This window comes from Engraulis encrasicolus, unplaced genomic scaffold (assembly GCF_034702125.1).
Source record: "Engraulis encrasicolus isolate BLACKSEA-1 unplaced genomic scaffold, IST_EnEncr_1.0 scaffold_28_np1212, whole genome shotgun sequence".
In the NCBI taxonomy this organism is placed as follows: domain Eukaryota; kingdom Metazoa; phylum Chordata; class Actinopteri; order Clupeiformes; family Engraulidae; genus Engraulis; species Engraulis encrasicolus.
In genome coordinates this window covers 2,338,148-2,362,546 of record NW_026945577.1, presented here as the reverse complement: position 1 = coordinate 2,362,546, position 24,399 = coordinate 2,338,148, and the positions used below count along the sequence as shown (strand labels likewise).

At 42.7% G+C, this 24,399-nt stretch overlaps 4 protein-coding genes across 4 annotated transcripts in view; 3 read left to right on the top strand and 1 right to left on the bottom strand.

The window, feature by feature from the left end:
* LOC134443148 (NACHT, LRR and PYD domains-containing protein 12-like) overlaps positions 1-18,041 on the top strand; it is an 80,704-nt gene extending 62,663 nt beyond the window's left edge. The window contains exon 14 of the mRNA XM_063193054.1: positions 17,844-18,041. Within this exon, the coding sequence (XP_063049124.1) occupies positions 17,844-18,018 (175 nt within the window). The 3' untranslated portion in view covers positions 18,019-18,041. The remainder of the gene's footprint in view (positions 1-17,843) is intronic.
* LOC134443149 (NACHT, LRR and PYD domains-containing protein 12-like) overlaps positions 1-24,399 on the bottom strand; it is a 343,863-nt gene that overhangs the window by 217,376 nt on the left and 102,088 nt on the right. The window lies entirely within an intron of this gene.
* On the top strand, positions 7,382-12,728 carry LOC134443167 (NLR family CARD domain-containing protein 3-like). Its single transcript, XM_063193062.1, has 4 exons — positions 7,382-7,485; positions 7,658-7,777; positions 9,937-10,775; positions 10,927-12,728. Exons 1-4 carry the CDS (start codon positions 7,385-7,387, stop codon positions 12,726-12,728), a joined length of 2,862 nt encoding a protein of 953 aa, XP_063049132.1. The 5' UTR covers positions 7,382-7,384.
* LOC134443151 (stonustoxin subunit beta-like) overlaps positions 21,676-24,399 on the top strand; it is a 5,858-nt gene continuing 3,134 nt past the window's right edge. Inside the window, exon 1 of the mRNA XM_063193059.1 lies at positions 21,676-21,721. Coding sequence (XP_063049129.1) covers positions 21,700-21,721 — 22 coding nt within the window. The 5' untranslated portion in view covers positions 21,676-21,699. The remainder of the gene's footprint in view (positions 21,722-24,399) is intronic.

The window sequence follows — 24,399 nt, the reverse complement described above, 5'->3', positions numbered from 1 at the left end:
TAATTTTCTCCTCGTCGGTCCACAATGTACAGTGTGTGTTGGGATATGAGAGTCTGTACAGTATTTTGCCTTTAATGTGACGGGACAGTAGATAGGTGGAACAGAACTGAGAAGAGGAGAGAGTAATGCAGTGGTCAATGACGTTTTAGTAGTCGCACACATCAGGGTGGTGCAACCACAGCTAATGGCGCTATTTCATGGATGAAGTTATTTTTTGTTGTCTTTAGTGGAATATCTAAAGAAGCAAATTCATTGCAATATATTAATTTAATATTAATTATTTTTTGGGCGCTAGCAGTGGTTGCACCTTATGTCTGTCCATGTATGTCCCATGCAAAACGGTTCTGCACATCATGGGCTTGAACCGATCTATAATGATTACAAATGCCAACCCAAGGGTATTCAACATCTAACACCATATTCACTATCCTACTACAATAAAGCCCCTCCCCCCCCAAAAAAACCCTGAATGCAATGTTGATAATTGCTTTAAAAACAAATGGTGACTTTACCTGATCAAGTTCAGCTTTAATGTCTGCAACTGAGGAGGAATTCTGCTCTGTGGGGAGGTCAGTCTCATCTACACAACAAGACAAGAACAGAGACGACTTAAATAATAATAATAAAAAAAACAATTAAAAGGAAAGCGCAAAGTAGTATTGTAGATTGTAGGCAACAAATTTAGACTGGTCTCGACCCGAATGTTCAATAAGAAGTTGTAAATTCATTGGCCAGGGGCCTTGTGTACAGGATCCTTCCGTACATTTCCTATTGAAACTTAACGGAAGAGAAAATCTAAAAGATACATTTGCACCTAAAAATTCAAAAGGCGTTAGTCTAGAACTATGCATAAACAAGTTTTCATGCTGCTTCATGTAACATGTCCAATTACACCTAGTTATTAAGTACACATGCACTTTTTCATGTTATGTCAGTATAAGTACATGTGAAACTATGCATGAAAAAATCCCTTGGGGAGCTCTTGTGTGTAGTAAGATTAACATCTACTAGCCATTTGGCTGGTGATGAATTTAGTTAATTTCACGCTCATTCCTGTGTGTGTGTGTGTGTGTGTGTGTGTCAGGGTGTCTGCAGGTTTTAACAAGTGAAATTTTAGACTTTTTTAGACCTTTTTTAGACCATCATGGGCAAAATTTTAGACCTTCGCGGAGTATTAAAAAATGAAATAAAGCCAGATTGTGGTCAATTGACACGCGCGCGCAAACACACACACACAGAAGCCGACAAGGGGGGACAAAGGGGACAGTTGACACGGGCCATGAGAAAGAGGGCCCCCAGAATTGGGACCCAATTGTATTGTATTTATTGAGAGGGGGGCCTTTCAGATGATTTAGTCCCGGGCCCGGTAAAAGCCGTCAGTGGCCCTGCACACACTACACACACACACACACACACACACAGAAGCCGACAGGGGGGCAAAGGGGACAGTTGACACGGGCCCTGAGAAAGAGGGCCCCCAGAATTGGGACCCAATTGTATTGTATTTATTGAGAGGGGGGCCTTTCAGATGATTGTGTCCTGGGCCTAATCAAAGCTATCAGTGGCCCTGCACACACTACACACACACACACACACACACACACACACACACACACACACACACACACACACACACACACACACACACACACACACACACACACACACACACACACACACACACCTGTGCATCTGAATGAATGCAATAGTGAATATTATAAGCATAAAGAGATCTGATCATAAATGACCAGTGAGAAGGTACAATGTTCGCTTTCACAATTTCAAGTGATCAAAGCCAGCAATTGTGAATAGCCTGTCTTTACATTGCACTGACTGAGGATTTTAAATGTGAATAAGAATGCCATATATGCAAGCAAGAGGACCTAACCAAGATAGAAGAACAGAACATGAGCTGACACCACTGCTGCCATAAAATGCTGCCATAAAATGACGTTTATTTGTTTCATCTATTGGAGGTGTCCAAGAGAACGTCTTATGGCAGTTAATACTAATAACAAAATAGTTCGAAATTTTGACCAACTCAGCCCTTGCCACTCAATCCAAAGATTCATGCCTTATTCGTTTTAGGGGGGTTGTACCAGAGGTCTCACGCAAGCTAGAGTGTCACCTGCATGGCAGCTCAAGAGAGCGTGACGCGAGAAAGATTCTGCCACGGCATGAGAGTCGGTGTAATGCGCAGCTGGCTACGGTATTCAAAATCTAGCGCTCGTTTGATCTAGACGTAGCGTAGGCTTAACATATTTTAAGCAGCATAACGTGAAGCTAAATGGTGATCAATTCAGAAGCAGCAGGCAAAGAAAACGCAAAACGGGGTTATAACAACTAAATCATCCATCGACATAGCATATAGGCCTATCTTATCCATTGCACAATATCGTTTCATGTGCTTTGACTCCTGAGGTCTTTCAAAACATTGACGGACCTAGAGCTAATGAGAAGTGCATGTGACAGCACACACGAAACATTTGTGCGTGGACATGACCGTAACAGCTCAAATGCCCACCAGCTTGCACAAACTCTTCGCGTTACTAGGTCTTATGTCATAGCATTCATATTCTTCTTTTCATTTCAATTCTACTATTGTAATACAAGTCTGTCACAAGCAGCCGGCCAATAGGCTACTGTTGAAGCAAATGTTGTTTCAGCAGTGAGCACACTCCAAATAGGGCCATGGCCCATGGCGCACGAAGTGCAGTGCAGTCAGGGAGATCAGAAAACAACATATCGCATCCTGTCATTCTTTCTCTATCTGTGTGAATTGGGCCATCGTTTTGTGTTTTTGTAAAATACAGGTGAAAAGCAATTTGACTTGGCCTTAATGTGACTGCGTGCGTGGCTGCGAGGCAAAGACTCTCCGATGCCAGAGCTCCACAAGCGCGCCCAACAGCACGCGTGGATCGGCCACTTTACGCACACACACAGAGGTTGGATAAACAGTTGCGCAGAGGAATAGGCACCTGCGCTTAATGGAGGACTATCTGACTGAGGGAATCGAAATCTTGTCACACTGGAAATGCCTTTGCGCTTACCATTCACCGCCCATTGCTCTTCATTGATGGTGATGTGTAGACCGACAATTGGTTACTGCATTTAATGGGGTGGATTTTGGGAATATGATTGTGTTAACAGGTCTTTTCCGACGTTGAAGGACTTTGAATGTGCCATGTTTACAGACATTAACGGGCCCTTCCATAGGTCCCTTCCTGCGCGTCTTTATGTAACGGCAATAATGGCAGTTCCACCCGCTTACGTTGCGCGTAAAGACTGCGTGCAGACTGGAAAATTAAATAAACATTTTGATATGTTTAATTAATTCTCAAGCGTAATTTCAGTTATCATTTCAAGCAGCATTTAACTGCAACCTGCATAGCCATAACCTGTTGAAAGTGTTGCGTTGCCCATGAGCGTGAGAATGACTTCGCTTGCCGTTCTGGAAAAAAGATGTGATGGGTGGTTATTATATAGCCTAGGGCTATATTCACCGGGGCTTGAACTCACGCCTCCGATAAGGAAACGGCAAACGTGTATGGAATTCCGACATTCTAACCACTCACCCACCAACCGTGCTTCAATACTAGTGGTAGGCTATACCATACAATATTAAACATTAGCCTATATGCAAAACCTAGGCCGAAGTAAAAATAATAAATGGTGGATTGTAATGTCGCATTTGGTAACTGCAGTTGAAGAGGGGTGAAGTCGGGGACATGATTGTGTTGACAAAGATTTGTGGACTTTGATAGATGTATAGTCAGAATTTGACAGGCACTGTGTGGTACAGCGTCACTGCTTTGCGACAAATGCACCCGAGCTGAGGCGAGACACTCCGAGCATTTCCGAAAACTTCACCGTGCGTCTGAACTTACTTGGTTGGAATTTCATCGCACTTACTTCGTACCTACATCGGACCACGTTGGTATGAGGGTTTCGAGAAATCGTCGTTGTTTGTTAGTTGTTGTGTCGCACTTCGTTCGGACTTACTTGGTCCGAAGGCTAATTTTGGTCGGATTCGAGAAATCCACCCCAGAACGTTTTTTAAAACAGGACCAACGCGTAACACATTCAATAACAATGGGGAACACGGCAATATTAATTAAATGACGTTGAGAGGCCATCTTTAAAACAATATGCACAGGTAATATCTCAATTCTACACAAAAGGCCCTAAATGGCAAACTGAAAGCAAGTTTGAATGACATGGGGAAAACATTAACACCTCATTGAGGAATGAATTAAATGATTAGCCAATCACCTTGAATCGAATTGAACTTCCTGTTCAGTCAAGGCTTAAGAAATCCAAGCATGTACCTCCAATTCAGCTAGGGCAGTGCTTCCAAAACTTTTACATCACATACCCCTTGGAGCATTTCAGCTCCATCCGGGTACCCCACCCCCCCACACAAAAAAACAACAAAAAAACAACAACAACAAAACACGATGCACATCAACAGAAACGTCCACAGATGAATGGGCATAATGTTAACATTGTTGCAACATGTTCTGTAGGCAGTAATTCACTTTGAAAGGCTTCAGAGATGTAATGGGCCATTAAGCTTGCTAAATTCACATGCTTTCAACGAGCCATTATTGTTTAGCGATCTCACAGCACTTATTAAGGAGAGGGTACTTAGAGGTGTGAATGTAGATTAAAACGTGTCATGGCTAGTAGGCCTAGCCATGTCAACTTTGTAGACAAAGTTCAAATTTGAATGAAATTGGATGGACGTGACTGCGCTAAAAGTTATAGGAGTCATCTAAATTGAACACACATACTTGTTCACGGCTTACGGATATTTAGGGTGGTGTCAGAAGGTGACTGACTGCTCTTGGCTAAAAAATGACATTGCATGAACATAACAGTTTGCTAAAAGCATGCTAGCAGCATGCTAACAAACACATAGCCTGCAGTCTGCCTGACGAACCAGACCGGACAAAGCTTATTTTGTCAAAATCCCAAAAGTAGCAAGTTATTATCTTACTATTGGCGTAATCACAGGTACTTGTGGATTGAAGCACATAGTCCCAGAAACTATTCACCAACTCCAGAAAGTAACGTGATGATGCTTTGTTTATTAACAATAGCCATTCATTTGATGCTGTCCTATGCAGACTGGAGGAGACTGCCACAGCGCGTTTCCTCCTCGGGGAGATGGAACACACCGAGATGTACCACGCACGCGACTCTCCTCAGCACACAGCTGATTTTGCAATGAACTCCCATGGAAAAATAAATTAAGATGTGTACTGAAAACGAGGTTTACAAGGAAACAATTTAACCAATACCCATTCAATACCCAAAATATCAATGTCCATGCCTGAATCGAATATTAGAGGCTATTGATTTTTTTCCTGCATTTTTTTCTCCAAAATTGTTCATCTTCTCGCGTACCCCCTGCCATCACCTTGTCAACGCGTACCATAGTTGGGGAACCACTGAGCTAGGGGCATTCATATACTTTTTAACCTACAGCACCATCATGTGTTCATATTGTGTAATAACATTCTTTAGAACTAAGTATTTTTATTTGTAGTTTTGTGAAATACACAAAATACTGGAGGAAAGTATTTTGATACAAAATACAAATACATGTAATTCACTTATATGAAATAAAAATACAAAATAGTATTTTGTATTTCAAAATGTATTTCAATTAGATGTAATAACAATACTGCCCATCCCTGTCGGTACTCAATGTGCTAATTACCACATGCTCTCCTCCTGATACTAAAACACACGAGGAGTCCTATAATAATTCTATCAAATGTCCATCTTGCACAAATAAACATGTAACCACAGAAAATACGTATTGCAACCCCAATGAAGAATAGTTATATTTTTACATTCACATACAGGGAATACAAGTAGTGAAATGGAAACAATTACATGAAACAAAAACAGTTGTCCATTACACATGTTAGAAGTGAAAACTGGTGGTGAGAGTTTCATGGTTTGGGACTGTTTCGCTGCCTCATGACATGGACAACCTGCTAGGAATGAAGGAAGCATGGATTCTGCTCTCTATGAACAAATCCTGAAGGATAATGTCCAGCCATAAGTTTGTGACCATTAATTTGTGTTCATGCGTGGAGATCTTCCACTGTAGCTGATTTGAAAACAATTATGCAAAGAAGAGTTTGACAAAATTCCTCCACAGCGATGTGAAAGACTCTATGCCAGTTGTAGAAAACACTTGACTAAAATTGTTGCTCCTGGAGTTGGTTCAACAAGTTATTAGGTTTAGGGGGGTCATTACTTTTTCTGGTTTGTGTGTTGACTCGAGAGTTATCTCTATCTACCATTTCAATGTACTTGTCTTGAAATGCTTCAGAGTGACAAATACAATAAAAGTTCAGAAATTATTAAGGAAGAAAAAATTTGCATAGCACTGGATATTATCGTGAAATGCACCCGTTTTGGTGTTCAGTGGAGGCGGGCAGTGGGGATGGAGGCAGAAGGAGGCGGGCGGTAGCAGGGGCAGGACAGTGCCATGGTCAGACTAGAAAACGGATCATTGTTGTAATTTTCAACTACTGGCCGGCAATTGTTTTTGACAGCAATTTGTTGTAATTTTGCAACAATTAGCTGGCAATTATTCTCCATCAATTAGCTGTAAATTTCTGTCAGAAATGTTTTACTGTGTGTGTGTGTGTGTGTGTGTGTGTGTGTGTGTGTGTGTGTGTGTGTGTGTGTGTGTGTGTGTGTGTGTGTGTGTGTGTGTGTGTGTGTGTGTGTGTGTGTTTGTAATATTGCCTTCTTGTGTTGTTTTCCAGACCAGAGAAGGTCAGGCCAGTGTCTCCAGTGCCCAGCTGTGTGTCCATGAAGAGTAACTGTTCCATGAGGCAGCCACCAACCTTCAGCAGTGGACCTCTACAGTCTGATCCATTGTACGATTTTCATTTTTCATATTAAGGTTCACTCACACAAAATTCAACAGTCTATATCCCACCTCATGTGACTATGTTTTGGCTAGGATCACAAGGTCAGTGACTCCAATGCCCAGCTCTGTGTCCATAAAGAGTGATTGCCCCCCCCCTCTCTCTCCATATCCAGACTACAGGAGACTACCCTGAGGTCAATGTCTCCAGTGCCTAGCTGTGTATCCATACAGAGTAATTGTTCAATGAGAGAGCCACCAACCTTTAGCAGTGGACCTCCACAGTCTGACTCAAAGTAAGATATTGTGTGTGTGTGTGTGTGTGTGTGTGTGTGTGTGTGTGTGTGTGTGTGTGTGTCTGTCTGTCTGTCTGTCTGTCTGTCTGTCTGTCTGTCTGTCTGTCTGTCTGTCTGTCTGTCTGTCTGTCTGTGTCTGTGTCTGTGTTTGTAATATTGCCTTCTTGTGTTGTTTTCCAGACCAGAGAAGGTCATGCCAGTGTCTCCAGTGCCCAGCTGTGTGTCCATGAAGAGTAACTGGTCCATGAGGGCGCCACCAACCTTCAGCAGTGGACCTCTACAGTCTGATCCATTGTACGATTTTCATTTTTCATATTAAGGTTCACTCACACAAAATTCAACAGTCTATATCCCACCTCATGTGACTATGTTTTGGCTAGGATCACAAGGTCAGTGACTCCAGTGCCCAGCTGTGTGTCCATAAAGAGTGATTGCCCTCCCCTACTCTCTCTGTCTCCATATCCAGACTACAGAAGACTACCCTGAGGTCATTGTCTCCAGTTCCTAGCTCTGTATCCATGAAGAGTAATTGTTCCATGAGAGAGCCCCTAACCTTCAGCAGTGGACCTCCACAGTCTGACTCAAAGTAAGATATTGTGTGTGTGAGAGAGAGAGAGAGAGAGAGAGAGAGAGAGAGAGAGAGAGAGAGAGAGAGAGAGAGAGAGAGAGAGAGAGAGAGAGAGAATGTACAGATGGGTATTTTTCTTTATCAACACGGTGTTGTGAGGAGGGGCAAGACACTGACAGCTAATCACGTGAGCTCAACAATCAGGTTGAGTTGTGTTGTGCAGCTAGTTTCACACAGTCAGGAGAAACATTTTTTTAGAACCAATGTATGGAGACAAATAGATCTTTTGGCTAGATCGTATCATTTCCTATTGTGTTCCAGAACAGAGATGCCCAGTCCAGTGTCTCCAGTGCCCAGCTGTGTGTCCATGAAAAGTGATTGGTCCATAAGGGAACCCCCAACCTTCAGCAGTGGACCTCCACAGTCTGACTTTAAGTGAGATGTTTTGAGTGTGTCTGTGTCTGCGTGTGTCTGTGTCTGTGTGTGTCTGTGCATAGACCGCGGAACGAATTCGAACAAGGGGGGGCCGCAAGTGGTTGGGGGTTAGGACAGGGGTTTTGGGGGTCCTCCCCCAAGAAAATGTGCGTTTCTTAGATGTAATTTAATGCATTTTAATGCATTTTTGCATTAAATCTTAAGCCACCCCAGGCCACAATCGCAAGAGGGGGTCAGTGTCACCAAAATTTTAGGTCGGACAAGATGCATAGCCGAGGCTATGCGCGATATAGCCTACATGGACACGTTTAGGCCTACATCATCACAGAATGGTGCAGAATAAAATGTTCAAGCAGGTCGGTGGAAACGCAACTGAAAAACGGACAACTTGCTTGTACCAATACTAAAGCGCTATGAGAAACACTGAACACAGAGAAGTGAACGTTCTGTGGTGGTGCTTTGTCAGAGGAGTGCATGGGAATATGCTTGCGGTTTTATCTGAGCTGGGCGCATGCGCGCACGTATGAGAGAGAGAGAGAGAGAGAGAGAGAGAGAGAGAGAGAGAGAGAGAGAGAGAGAGAGAGAGGATAAATCACGTTGCCAGGATAATTTTACTCATGTCCAAACAGCCGATAACACTAAGAGAACCAAATCCAAATGTTTAATCATATAATTATGACTCACCTACACTGTCCCTTACATTGATGGAGGTTGCAAAGATGACTAACTTTCCTGGTAATCCACTATTAAAACCTTTCGATGGATAATGGTTAGCAATATTCCTTGATGTGTGTTCTTTTTTATGGGCGGTTACACTGTACTTGGCAGCGGTAATTGTCAATAAAAAATAAGAAGAGCTTTTGCAAAACTTGCGTGTGTGCTCTACATTCCCGCGGCACGCTGCAGGGAGCACTGACGCGCCATTCTCTGCTGATCGATGTCGGTGAAAGCACAAGCGAGCCTACCCGCGCTTTCAGATGAATGAATGGCAATGTTTGCTATAGCCTACGTTCCCGAGGCAACCTGGCTTCTTTGCGTCGCTGTCTGCTCAGCGAAATGATTAACACCGTTTTGGACGGTTTGGCGAGACCATGACTTGCTCAACCTCTAGCCTACTTCTTCCGCGCGATTTTCAGCGCTGCGCTGTTGCTGAGATTAGAACTCCGGATTTTGCAACATTCACGCAGTCAAATATTAATATTGGTTAAGGAAATATTGGTTTAGGAAAAGGCTTTATTACATTATTGCAGCATGGGTTGTGTTTAAGTTTGATATTGTCCACGGGTTTTGACTTGGATTTTTGTTTTAAGGCATTCATTCATTTATTTTTTTAAAAGTTACCCGGGCTACGGCCCCCCTGGCCCGGCCGTTTCCGCGGTCCATGTGTCTGTGTGTCTGTGTGTTGTAAGGCGCATGCGGTACCCTAATGTAAAATTAAATTAACTGTATGAATACTGGACATAATTACACCCATCACAACATTTAAGAATGCACATGTTGAAAGATATTAAGTAAAAGTTTTAGAAAGGAAAGCCTTTCAAAGTTCCTTTTAACCCTCAGGTGATTTTCTACTGTTCATGCCGGCACCTTTAGGCAAAGAGGACTATCAGAGGTTCTCCTACATACTGAAAACACTGAGCAAATTATTTGTTACATTGCAGTGTGTCTTGAATCATAAGGTGCAGTAGTAATGGATTGTTATTATTACAATGATTGTTTTTTTTTCTTTGTAGTATGTTCAGGGACTTTCTAAACAACAGTCAATCCAGGTGTGGTGTATGTGAGCAGCTACTGAGTTCCCCAGTCATCACCACCTGTGGACACAGTTTCTGCAGCCAGTGTATCAGCAGCTACTGCAGCCAGTCTGGTCCATCAGGAGACTACAGCTGTCCCCAGTGCAGACAGAGATGCAGAATTCAAGCTGTTATCAATCCCGACACAACCATGGCACAACCCCTCCTGCATTCACATGGGCCTATAGCACAAACTCCTCCATACACAAGCATTGTGCAACCAAATGTATACCCCTCTGCGTATATTGCGCCTCGTAACCTATACCTCTCTCAAGCCGCTGTACAATCTACTGTAAACCCATCTGCAACCATGGTACAGCCTACTGTAAATCCTAATGCAATCATAATGCAACCTTCTGCACACATTTCTGCATCCAAGGCACAACATGCGCTATACCATTCTGCAACCGTGACACAACCCACTGCAAACCCATCTGCAACCATGCAAGATCCTTCCCTTTACCACCACAATAAAATGCTGGAACTTCATCTCTGCAGACCTCCATCATTGCCCCACGTGTCTCCATACCTGCAGCAGCATCCTCTATACTCAGAGATGGGACAGGATCGTCTAAATCCACATTTGCCTACAGCAGAGTCCCCTCCACAGCCTCATGAAGTCATTGCACAATGTCCTCTATATCCAAACTCGGAGATGGGGGAGGGTCCTCTATATCCACACAAGCGTGCAGCACAGCCTTGTTCACAGCCTCCTTTAGTTCAGCACACAGCAGCCAGCAACCACGTCCTGACTGATCATGCTCCAGCTAAAAGGGCAAGACTAGCAGGTGAGTTGTACTATATTTAATTTTAAAATAATATTTTATTTACACTAATAGAAATGACAACAATACAATTACAATTGAGAATTTCTTAAGAATATAAGGTCATGTATTATTTTCAAGATTAAACTGACTTACTTTGTTTTTATGCCATAAGGCAACTGTGACCTCAATAGTGTACTGATGAGCCATAAAGCCAAAATGAAGAAGAGGTTTGAGAGTATATCTGAAGGCATCATAAGGCAGGGGACCCAAACACTCCTGAACAAGATCTACACAGAGCTCTACATTACTGAAGGAGAGAGTGAAGACGTGAATAACGAGCATGAAGGTTGGCAGGTAGAAGCTGCATCCCGACCACAAACTACAGATGACACAGCCATCAACTGCAATGACATCTTCAAGCCATTACCTGGACAGGAGGGACACATAAGAACTGTCATGACAAAGGGGATAGCTGGCATCGGAAAAACAGTTTCAGTGCAGAAGTTCATCCTTGACTGGGCAGAAGACAACGCTAATCAGGATGTGGATTTCATGTTTGTGCTTCCATTTCGGGAGTTAAATTTAGTCAAAGATGCCCAATACAGTCTTCACAGGCTCCTGCTTGACTTCCACCCTGAGCTTAGTGAGTTGGACAATAGTGAATACAAAGATTGCAATATCATATTCATCTTTGATGGTCTGGATGAGAGTCGACTTCAACTGGATTTTCAAAAGAACCAGCAGTTTTCTGATGTAACAAAACTGTCACCCGTGGATGTGCTGATGACATGCCTCTTTCAAGGATCCCTGCTTCCTTCAGCTCGAATCTGGATAACCTCCAGACCAGCAGCAGCCAGTCAGGTTCCTTCCCAGTATGTGGATCGGGTGACAGAAGTACGAGGGTTCAGTGACCCACAGAAGGAAGAGTACTTCAGGAAGAGGCTCAGTGACCACAGCCTAGCCGATAGAATCATCACACACATTAAAGCATCCAGAAGCCTCTTCATTATGTGCCACATGCCAGTCTTCTGTTGGATTGCTGCCACTGTCCTTCAGCAGATACTGCAAGAAGACGGTGGAAGGGAAGCCCCCAAAACCCTGACAGAGATGTTCATACACTTCCTGCTCATCCAGACCACCAGGAAGCAACAGAAGTATCAAGAGGAAACTGAAGCAGATAGACAGAGGCTTCTAGAATCCCACAAGAGTGTCATTCTGAAACTGGCAGAGCTGGCCTTCACACACCTGGAGAATGGCAATCTCATGTTCTATGAAGACGACCTGAGAAAGTGTGGCATTGATGTCAGTGAAGCATCAGTGTACTCTGGAATGTGCACTGAGATCTTCAGGGAGGAATGTGTGTTTGAACACCAGAAGGTCTACTGCTTTGTCCATTTGAGCATCCAAGAGTTTCTGGCTGCTCTGCATGTGTTCTCATCTTATCTAAATAAGAATTCGGAGGTCTTGGGACAGTTTGTGAAAAGAAAGGACAGCATAACAGCATTGCCACTTGATGAGCTGTTGAAGAGTGCAGTGAACAAAGCTTTGGAAAGCAAGAATGGACATCTTGATTTGTTTGTTCGTTTCCTTCATGGCATTTCTCTCGAATCAAATCAGAAACTCCTGCTTGGCCTCCTGACACACACCCACAGCAGCTCGGAGAGTGTGGCGAAAACAATCAAGAACCTGAAGGTGATGCAGAGACAAAACATCTCCCCTGAAAGGTGCATCAATCTCTTCCACTGCCTGGTTGAAATGCATGACTCGTCTGTCCATGATGAAATACAGGCTTACCTCAAGGCAGAGAAGGGATCAGTCAAACAGCTTTCACTGGCCCACTGCTCTGCCTTGGCTTATATGCTTCTTATGTCTGATGAGGTGCTGGATGAGTTTGATCTGAAGAAATACAAGACCACAGATGAAGGTCGCAGGAGACTGGTCCCAGTTGTACGATGCTGCAGAAAGGCAATGTGAGTTAATCTGTGCAATTAAATTCAAAAGTAAAGTTCAAAACCTGTTGCCATAAACCAAGGGTGTCAAAATCAAGCTCATCGTGTGCCAAATCACAGACTAAATCCATTTACACCTAATGCACCTTCAAAAGATGCTTTCTAAATGCCTAAGCCCTTTTTGGGAAAATAAGCCTTTAAAAACGTACTTATCTCAGCGTCTGACGCACATACGTAAAAATATTAAATGAGTTGCATTTAAAAGACCCAGACCTTGCAATAGAATGTGTTCATTCAGCTTTAACACCCACTTTTTAAATAGAAAATGTAAAAAGAATGAATCTTTAAAAAGAAAAATATCTTGAACCTGAATGATGTGTCCATGCAGCATCATGTGCCTGGGTCAATGTTGCATATACGCAACATCCAGCATCAATGGGTTAAACTCAATATTTATTTTAAAAATGCATGGAAAAGATGCATTTGCGCATTTGTGCTTAAATCAAATTTCACAAACACTTGTTCCCATTATATACCAGTATGTACTGTATATGGTTGTTCAAATGTGCTGCTGTCAAAAATGTACTCAGCCTACAATTGTGCTAGTGGTCCCATTTCTAATGATAAGGGACTGTTATAATGTCACATTATCAATTGTGCAGTATTGACTACTTTCTTTTACGATCATGTGTGAATTTGCACGTTTTGAAAGTCTTGCTGTAGGCGCATCAGATGAGGATTATTATAAAATGTTAAATGTTTCATACAATATAGCTCTGATTCATATTATGCTGCCTTCAAAATATTCAGTTACTACATCTATTGCAGCCTATGCACAAACTTAAAGGACCAGTTTGGTCAATTTCAACATGCAGTTGTAATGCTCACACTACCCTGGACTTATCAGTACCTGAGGTTTTTTTTCCTTCTTCTTCAGCCTTTTCCGAGATCTTGGTCATTGTAATGGGGGCAGCTCTTTGTTTACATTTAAAAAAAAACAAATTTATATATTCCCAAAAACATCCAAAAGGTTATACAACATCAGCAGACAACTAGCAAACAGCGGTACCTTTTGGGAAAATATTGGCCGAAAAATGTGGCATCACCGGGTACTGACAAGTCAAGGGTAGCGTGACCAATACAACAGCATATTGAAATTGACTGAACTGGTCCTTTAAGTACTGAAGGGAACAAATTACTCATTCCAGTTTTCTCTGACAGACTTTCTGGCTGGAAGCCAACAAAGACATCCTGTGAGACTGTGGCCTCAACTCTGCAGTCTCCAAACTCCCCCTTAAGAGAGCTGGACCTGGGTCTGGCCGACCTGCAGAATTCATTACAGACGTTACTGTCTGCTCTTCAGAGTCCACACTGTAAACTGGAGACATTGAGGTCAGTAACTCTGGCAAGTGACTGGATTAGTTAATGTTGTTAACTACATCTATAAGGATTGTTTAGTAACTATTGACCTATGATATGAATGGGGTGAAGAATACACTGCATTATTTTTTGCTCTCTCTGCCTCAAATGTTCTCGGTCACCATCATCTGAGTAAGATGCACATATTGGCTATTAGGGCTGGGAATCGATCCAAATTTCCTGGATCGATTCGATTCTGATCCAGCAGGTCACGATTCAATTCGATCCACGATCCGATCCGATTCGATATCAATCTTTTGTATTGCTGGGTTGTCATTTCAACCCATTTATGTCTAGAATTCTAAGACGGCTATACAAATCTCAGCCTTTGCTGCCCACACAAACATGAAATAGCATGGTAGCCTACATGAATATGAAAGAGAGCTACAGGATGTGTTTGAGAAAATAGCGCCTATATCATTTGCAAAAGATCGATCCACAAAGTTGTGAATCGATATCACACTTTTCGAGCATGAATCAATATTGGATCGCGATTCGATCTTTTGAACCCAGCCCTACTGGCTATGATGACAACACTCTACCTTGCTCCCTTACCAAGTCCCCCGGGAATGCCTCAATCATGGTCTGATTACATTACAACAACTTGATTTTGCGATCAAAATGATTTGTCAGCCCATTTATTTGTGGTTTTCTTAAAATGTGAGACCAATCAAGTGTCTAAATAGGATAAAATAAGAAATGACACTTGACTGGGTAGTGTCCCAGGTAATAGGATCTGCTGTGGACTAATATTTGCAGCCTTTCAGATCCGAAAGCAGTCCGACTCAGAAGCGTTTTGTGTGGCTATGTCATGGAAGTGCTTCTTCAGATAACATAGTGGTATATTGATATATTTTGACCCTCAAGACTTTCAAAGTTTGTCAAAGAGGTGCATATGTTTTTTTATGAAGGGTGGGTGGTATTTTCTTCTTATTTTATTCCATAATTGTGCGGCATAGTAGGAAATATGCTGCATCACAAAAATGTATCATATTGCTGTGAAAAAATGGAGGGACTGGTTTAATTTCAAACTGCTTTGCATTGCTGGTTGAATTAAGAAGCGATCAAACAATAACTAAACAATTAAGTAGGTAACATTTAATTGTTCTAGTTTAAAGTGTAATGTTAGCATGTACATCATTTTCTACATGGTGAAATGACATGTTTCTTTCTCCTTGTAGACTAGTTGGCTGTCAGCTGTCGGATGAATCCTACAAAGCTCTGGGCTCTGCCCTGCAGTCCTGTGCCTCCCTGACAGAGCTGGATCTGGCTGATAATAACATGAGTGTGCATGGAGTCCAGCTTCTATATGCAGCATTACACCACAACAACTGCAAACTGCAGACATTAAGGTATGAGTTTTCTTTCCGTTTCCCAGTTTTCGTAAAGTGTTTTGAGGATATGCCATGCAGTGTCAATTTTCCAAAATACTGTATGTTGTGGCACATTGAATTGTCCTGAGTGATGTTGTCAAGTCGAATTCATTAAAATGTGTATTTCTTAACACCTTTAATGCATAAAGGAATTGAATTGAATACAGTGGAGTTGTAATATGTATGTTTTAAATGTGTTGAATAATTACCTTTGTCATTGTTATTATGTCATAATTCTATGGAAATGGCTGCTGAACTGTAATATAGTTGGTATGCCACTAATATCTCTGTGTGGGGGTGTAGAACAGTAGCGACATGCTGCATACTGTACACCAGTGGTGTTGTCTACGTGGTACTCAGTAATGGCCATTTTTGATAATGGCAGTATTTTGTTATTATTCACAATTAACCTTGCGTCCCAACTTCTATGGAGTTGGGGTTTGTGTGTCATAATTCTATGGAAATGGCTGCTGAACTGTAATATAGTTGGTATGCCACTAATATCTCTGTGTGGGGGTGTAGAACAGTAGCAACATGCTGCATACTGTACACCAGTGGTGTTGTCTACGTCAGTGGTTCTCAACTGGAACCATTTTCCACTCTCATTCAGCAGCGACCCAATTTTTTTTAACCAATTCAATGCAATTCTAAAAATGTAACCAAGACTCGAATGACTGGTTGTACGCTATCTATCTCGCATAAACATTCAGATTGTATCTATGACGACAGATGACACAGAGTTCACTAGCCTATCAAAATAAAAGTTGTAAATTGTTGCAGGAAAAGTTGGATTTTTTTTTTTTTTAGAATTAAGTTTTTTTTTACACCAAGGCTCCGCGACCCACCCATGACCCCTCCGCGACCCACCAGTTGAGAAACACTGGTCTACGTGGTACTCAGTAATGCCCATCAGAAAAGATCGGGGATCACAGTATACCCACCTAAAATTGGTAACTGTTCCATATACCCAGATAAAATGTGTTGCTCAGTTTTTAGAATCGCACAGCCATGTGCCACAGCCACAGTGGTGACTCATCATGGCAATAAGATCACCATCGTCTCATATTCATTCAGAAATTGCAGCTGTAAACCCATGCCCACATGGCACCTGCATGAAACTGGAAACTTCTCCACGCTCAGTTGCACCAACTTGGCTGTCTTTATGATTCTGAGTCATAAACTAGACCTACTTTTACTGCTTTTGCACATAACTTGTCCTACTACGTCATTCTGATTCTGATAGATTCACCCATTACACCAAACAGTGTTTTTTCCCCCCTTTTTTTCTTCCTTATTTTTCCTCTGTGTAGCATGCATATATAGCACCACTATGAGAGCAGGCAGAGTTAGTGACAGTGCAATCCCCAACTCTGTTCTTCATATAAATTCATGTTCTTATTCATAATAATATTCCAGCACCAAGTAAATATACTTAGTAGGCCTATCTTTTTAGTTGTGCTATGATGATTTCTGTCATTATTTTTGTACAGTATTCTGTATATGGTCAAGTCCTTGTATGCCCTAATATTGCCCTTTTGGACGTTATAGTCACTGGGGGAAAGATACAGAATACTAAAAGTTTCATTGACCACCCCTGAATGTATCAAATTCATTTGCGCCATTATATAACTGCTGCCATGATATAGCGAACGCTACTTAAAAGAACATCAAAACCAAGACGGTGGCACACAAGAGTGGCCATGCTAAAAGGCTGACATCTAGTGCTCTATATCCTTGTCATGTGGTTAAGATTCACTCTAAAATTATTGATTGCAGGGGCAAGGCAAGCCACTCACCAGAAGATCAGAATGGCTCCCCCGCCTCTGAAACACTCCCTTCCCTTCACGGCCCCCAAGGGGCCCCGAGCCCTTGTTTAGGAACCGCCTCTGGCTGCCCAAATATACAGTATACCCACTACAAATGTAGACTACACAACTGCTGTACATGAACACGGAGAAGAAAAAGGGCCAGTGTGGATATGAGTCATAATGGCTCTTTTTCTGTTGTTATGTCTCTTTCAGGATCTCCCCTAACTCTCTCTCAGTTGATGGTTGTGTTTGGCTGGCTTTCACTCTGATGTCAAACCTCTCCGCTTCAACAAGGCTGGATTTGGACAACAGGCCCCCTTCAAGCCCAGCACAGGAGCTATTACTTGCCTCATGGAGGAATCCTGCACATGTGCTTGAAGACCTTCGGTATGATGCTTTCTGAAATGGATTAGATTATTTTCCGACACAACAAAGATTGCTTAAGACAAGGACTCAAAAATGATCATTATGTTAACTGTTGAAGAAAAGTAATTTGTGCTGTTATGTTCTGGACTTACTTAGCTTTTTATTACTTTACAGACTAGCTGGTTGTCAGCTCACTGATAAATCCTGTGAGTTTGTGGCCAATGCTCTACAATCAGCAAACACCCTGCTGGAGATGGATCTGAGTGAAAATGCCTTGGGAGATTCAGGAGTTGAATTCATCTGTAAGGGGCTGTCTAGTCCTCACTGTAAGCTGCAGACATTAAGGTAGGTGGTCATTGTCTTGCCCATTAGTCTCTGCTATGTGGCATTCCATCTGCCACCCGAAACACATGGACATGGACCAGCATGTCTGCCCAACATTATGTATTTGACCTCTTATCTACAGTAGACACAAGGTGAGCGCACTACATATTTTCTGTCACATGAAAAAGCTGCACACAATATAATTTTCTTGGAGGTTGTAGATGGAAATTCCTGGCTTAGCAATTTAACCAATGCTACCCAGGGCTATTTAAATTACAATAGTAATGTTTAACTGTAACTCAGCACATGAAGCAAAGAGACTGTGTGCAGCACCATGTTATAATGCACTGCATAGATACCAGTAAGATTTCACAACATTGTTTTGTGTAAGGTATGTTGTTGCTCGCTCAGTCCCAAGTAGAGACCAGTCCTTTGGTACATTAGATGCATCCTACTTGAGACATCATTCAGTGGGTAACCTGATAGCAGTGTCAGGATGAGGATTTAAATCTGAGCTCCAGAGTACAGGCCAACATTCTGAATCACAAATAGTTTTTTAACTCTATTAATCTAAAGTGACAAACACAGGTTACTTGTACAAACTGGCCATTCCATTTGGGGAGGAATAAGAGAATATGAAGATAGACCAAACAAGATTTGGGAGCTTTGAAAGTCTTTGAGTAGCTTACTAAATAGATGGGAATGACACCTAGTCTACCGAGCTAGTGGCTAGCCAACCTGTCGTCAATAACACAGAGCTAGGTATCCAGCCTTGTATTATATGCCTGCCCCAATTTCTAATAAGATCCATGTCATTAAAAACGAGACATTTGGGAGCTTTGAAAGTCTTTAAGTAGCTTACTAAATAGATGGGAATGACACCTAGTCTACCGAGCTAGCAGCTAGCCAACCTGTCGTCGATAATACAGAGCTAGGTATCCAGGCGTGTATTAGTTATATGGGTATATACAGCTAGCTAGCTAACACCGAACATGCCATGTTGACAACAATCATAAATATAACCATTTAACAAGCCCCAAATTGCTCAACATTTCGCTGGTTGATCAAGGAGGGCCATGTGGTTGAAAACAAGGCATTTTTGAGCTGTGTAAGTGAAAACACGATTTATTAGGAAACTTGTTTGTGGCTGTGTTGATCACACACATTCATTCCTATGAAGGCAAGAAGTTGCCGCTTCACCTACAAAGGGGCGTGTCGCGTGTGCGTTCTGAAAGACATCCGTGACGTTACACAGAACTGAGTGGGGATTGGTTGTTCCACCATCCTATTGCGTGGCGTTGAGTGCCAAGGCATTTTGATAGACAACCGTTTATCCCGCCCACACTCTCTCCGAGCTCGCCCAGACCCTTGTACAGCTTTTTGCTGTACGGGTCTGGCTCGCCAGGCTAAGTAACACCAGTAACATGTTAGAGTAAATTGACACATATACAGCTGTTTGTCATTCAATGCTTTCCATTTATAACCTTACATTTAAACACATGAACACAAGATAAAAGTGAACATCATCACCTTTCCTTTGAGGAAAAGAAATACAGCAATACATTATGAACTGTAGACATTTTACTTCTCATAGAGGACCAAACTAGCTGGTCCATGATACGAGCAGCTAAATAACTATTTGACAGTTTCCCACCCAACACATCACACTTGTTAAAAGGGGGGAAATGTGACAGGTGGAACAGGGGAGCAGTGTGTTGAGTGGGTGCCATGCTCAGGGTTCTTCAGTCACAGTAGATAATGGAGGAGAGCACTGATTATTCGCCTGGTTATGGATGGATGGATGGATGGATGGATGGATGGATGGATGGATGGATGGATGGTTATTCTCCCCCTGGTTATGCACCACCACTACCCACCTATCAGAGTCCGATTATTCACCTATTAATGATGGGAATTGAAACTGTGACCCCAATGACTCTTCGCAGAATACTGTGTGTACTCTTGATGCATTGCCATCATTGACATGACCCTTTTCCTTCTAATTATTAGGCTTGATCTTTTGTTTCAGATTGTCTGGTTGTCAGATCTCACCCAAGGGTTGTTCTTTCCTGGCGTCTGCCCTAAAATCAAACCCCTACTACCTAAAGGAGCTTGATCTTACCTACAATCACCCAGGAAACTCAGGTGTCAGGGAACTCACAGACAGACTGAATGAACCCAACTGTAAACTAGAGGTAAGTCTGTCTGTGTCAACTATGATGGTGTCCACTACAGCTGTACGCAATGCCGTATTGGTCCAACTCATATATGCCTAGGAGAAAATACACTTAATTGTTACCCTTGCTCTGGTATTCTAACACCAAGGGGTATTCTGTGCTGTCGGTGAACTGCGTCTTGTAAATTGAAAACATGACATGGGACGGGGTGGGGACTGGGACAGGGGCAGCCAATTCTCTTGTCACCTCTAAAGCCCGCCACCCACCTAACCCCACTTGACAACCTTTTTTCTCGATTGCAGTATTTCCGTTATCTTAAAGGCCCTCCTAAGTAAGGGAGGGGAGGGGGCATGGGCAACCAGTTGCCAGGTCAATTTGCAACAGTTTGCAGACAGTTTTGACTGTTGCCAGCGAAACAGCTATGTGACCTTTAGGGCTTAGCATATGCGGAAATGCAAGGAGCAATGCACATAAGGGAACCACTCTATTCTTGCAGTCTGTAGAGAGATGTTTTTATAGCATTTTATTGCTGGCAAGGATGTTTTCACCACATATTTCATGGAGGGTTAGGGCAGAATGGCTACACATGAAGCAGCAAGTTGGACAGCACATGGTCTGCTAAGGGATGTGATTTATTCTGCTCTCCTGCTCTCTAACCAAGAGATAGTTGCAGCACATGCACTCAGCAGTGGCAGTGTCACTAGTAGTCACCTGTGTCACAGTGTGCTGCAGTGGCAGAAACCCTACTGGTCACCTGTGTCACAGTGTGCTGCAGTGGCCCTAGTAGTCACCTGTGTCACAGTGTGCTGCAGTGGCCCTAGTAGTCACCTGTGTAGTCACCTGTGTCACAGTGTGCTGCAGTCAGGGCTGCTGTCAGATGTCTTTGTCAAGCAAAGCTTCTCAGCAGTGCTGTGCCTGGATCTAGTTGGCTCTAATATCGATATAATTTTCTTCCTTTTCTTTCTCTCCTCTCCTTTCTTCTCATCTCCCCCTCCCTTCTTATCTCCTGTCCTCCCTCCCCTTGTCTTCCTCCTTTCTCCTCTCCTCTCCTCTCCTCTCCTCCCCTTCTATCCTCATTGTCCTCTCCTGTCCTTCTCTTCTCTTCTCTTCTCTTCTCTTCTCTTCTCTTCTCTTCTCTTCTCTTCTCTTCTCTCCTCTCCTCCTCCTCCTCCTCTCCTCTCTCCTCCTCTCCTCTCCTTTCCCCATCTTCCTCTGTCCTCCTCTCCTCTCTCCTCCTCTCCTCTCCTTTCCCCATCTTCCTCTCTCCTCGCCTCTCCTCTTCTCTCCTCTCCTCTCCTCTCCTCTCCTCTCCTCTCCTCGCCTCTCCTCGCCTCTCCTCTCCTCCCTCTCCTCTCCTCTCCTCCTCTCCTCTCCTCGCCTCGCCTCGCCTCGCCTCTCTTCTCCTCTCTTCTCCTCTCCTCTCCTCTCCTCTCCTCTCCTCTCATGTGCTTTACTCCACACCTCTTCATGTCCACTGTGTTTTTCTTCTCTCATCTTTCCTCAGGTTTGATCATGGAGGAGAATGTAGAATGAAACCAGGACCCAGAAAATGTGAGTAAACACACACATACGCGCACACACACATGTGCATGTATGCATGAAAAACGTATATTTATCACCCTTCATTCACTCTCAAAAGCAACCCCAACACACACACATTAACCTCCCACTGCAAACTCTCTCTCTCTCTCTCTCTCTCTCTCTCTCTCTCTCTCTCTCTCTCTCTCTCTCTCTCTCTCTCTCTCTCTCTCTCTCTCTCTCTCTCTCTCTCTCTCTCTCTCTCTCTCTCTCTCTCTCTCTCTCTCTCTCTCTCTCACTCTCACTCTCTCTCACTCGCTCGCTCAATCGCTCACTCACTCACTCAGACACACAGTAAAACTAATGGTTGATTCAGGGTACTCAGAGTAACCATGGCATACCAAGGTAGAACCATGGTTACTACATAAACCTAGTATAACCATGGTTACTGCATTAAAACCATGGTACAAATCATACTAAACCAAGGTAGAATTTCATAAGGGTAGTTAAGAGGATTCCATGCTCTTCTATTAGATGATTTACCTCTACCTCAAGGTTAACTTGTTAACACCTGGTTAACACCTGGTTTACTACTGTGCCAGGTTCTTGGAATAAATAGCACGGCAGTTTGAATAATTTGTGGGTGTCATGTTGATGCATTTTGGTTAGGGTTCAGTACCAGTGAATATTTCCTTGGCCACCCATACCCCATATTCAAAGCGCCATAGTTTTAGTTGTTGCTAAATTTCAATTTTCATTCACAAGAACAGTTAATATGCTATGTATGTCAGTAATCAATTGACGGCCCGTGGGCCAGATGTGACCTGGATGCGGCCCGGACACGGCCCAGATCCGGTGGCCAGCTGCAACAGTGAAACGCCATTGGGGAGTCTACAGAACAAACTAACATTTTAAACCCTCGTGGAAACCAGTTAGTTTGTCTCCCTCTCTAACTCCCAAATAGTTTTGCAGTCTCAATATACCAGTTTGTGGACTTAAACCAACAAATATTTTCTATTAGGCTGATGTCGTTGGAAGAGTGCGCGGTGCCGTTGCGCAACACGCGCAACTTGTGCGAGGTGCCTGCGTTTTAGATGTTTTTGAAATAAGTTGAAAAACAATCTCCCACCTGCAGTAATGAGACTGAGGTAGTCTAGCACTAGGTCTGTCTGTGCTTCTTGTGGAAGAGTTGCCGACTGAAAAAATGAGCTACTGTATGAAGCGTCTTACAACGGAGATATGAAGTTTGACAACACAGTTCATGCAACACGGAGGCGAGGCGGCATCTAGCAGTTATGTTCTAAAAATAAATGAAATCGACGAAGTCCGACAAAACGGCACGTCAATGCTGATGAACATTGAAAAATACGTGTGTGCATTTGAAATGTGCACGTAGCCTAAGTGTCCGTATCTACGTGAAAGAAAGAAGTGTGACCGTCAAGTAGGCGGGGAGTGCAGACGAGACAGCGGGTGTACACCCGTCTCCAAAAGAGTTGCCGCCTATCCATCTGTTTGGAATGACAGCTAATAACCTGACTTTCAATTAATCACTTGGCTTCAGAAGTCACTCATATGAAAGCTACAAGCCTCCCGAATGAAAATGTATGTACAAAAATAAATGTCATGCACCAAAGAAAGATTGACCCTTTATTGAACACAGACAGGGCAGATTTTCACAAGACAAAAGTTTTGTCGCCTATCGAACATAATGTGAAAATGAGCAGATAAGTCACTTCAAAACACTTCAAATACGCAGATCGGGTGTCATACTTAATCACTGAATCACTCTCACCTCTCCAGAAAATCAACTTTGGCCTTAGGTGTATGTTTAGGGTCATTGTAATCATGGAAAGCAACACAATGAAAATCAATGGAGTTCAATGAGAGATGGTGACATTTTCGCTATTCGTAGAGCAATACATGTTTAACTTCATGATTTAATCAATGATAAAAGCCCTCAAACACCTGCAGCATGCATGCAGCTCCTCATAAGAGCTGTATCCGTACCATGTTTCACTTTATGCACCATTTCTCTTTTTTCATATTCTTCATCTCCAACACCATATAGTTTTGATGCTATCAGTTCTAAAATGGTTGATCTTGGGATCTTGACTTCAGAGTATGAGTCCCATTAGCCTTCATTTTTGTCAGAATTAGGCCTGACATACTCTTTGCTGGCTTTTTTGAGACAGGACAGTGGGAGAGACTTCTTTGGTGTTAAAGGTGAAGAATTTTGAAAAAATACATGTTGCCTAAAGTCAAACATGGGAGGGATACAGCTCTTATGTGGAGCTGCATGCATGCTGCTGGTGTGTGAGGGCTTTTATCATTGATTACATCATGAAGTTAAAAATGTATTGCTCTACGAATAGCAAATATGTCACCATCTCTCATTGAACTCCATTGATTTTCATTGTGTTGCTTTCCATGATTACAATGACCCTAAACATACACCTAAGGCCAAAGTTGATTTTCTGGAGAGGTGTGAGTGAATCAGTGATTAAGTATGACACCCGATCTGCGTATTTGAAGTGTTTTGAAGTGACTTATCTGCTCATTTTCACATTATGTTCGATAGGCGACAAAACTTTTGTCTTGTGAAAATCTGCCCTGTCTGTATTCATTGAAGGGTCAATCTTTCTTTGGTGCATGATATTTATTTTTGTACATACATTTTCATTCAGGAGGGTTGTAGCTTTTATGTGAGTGAC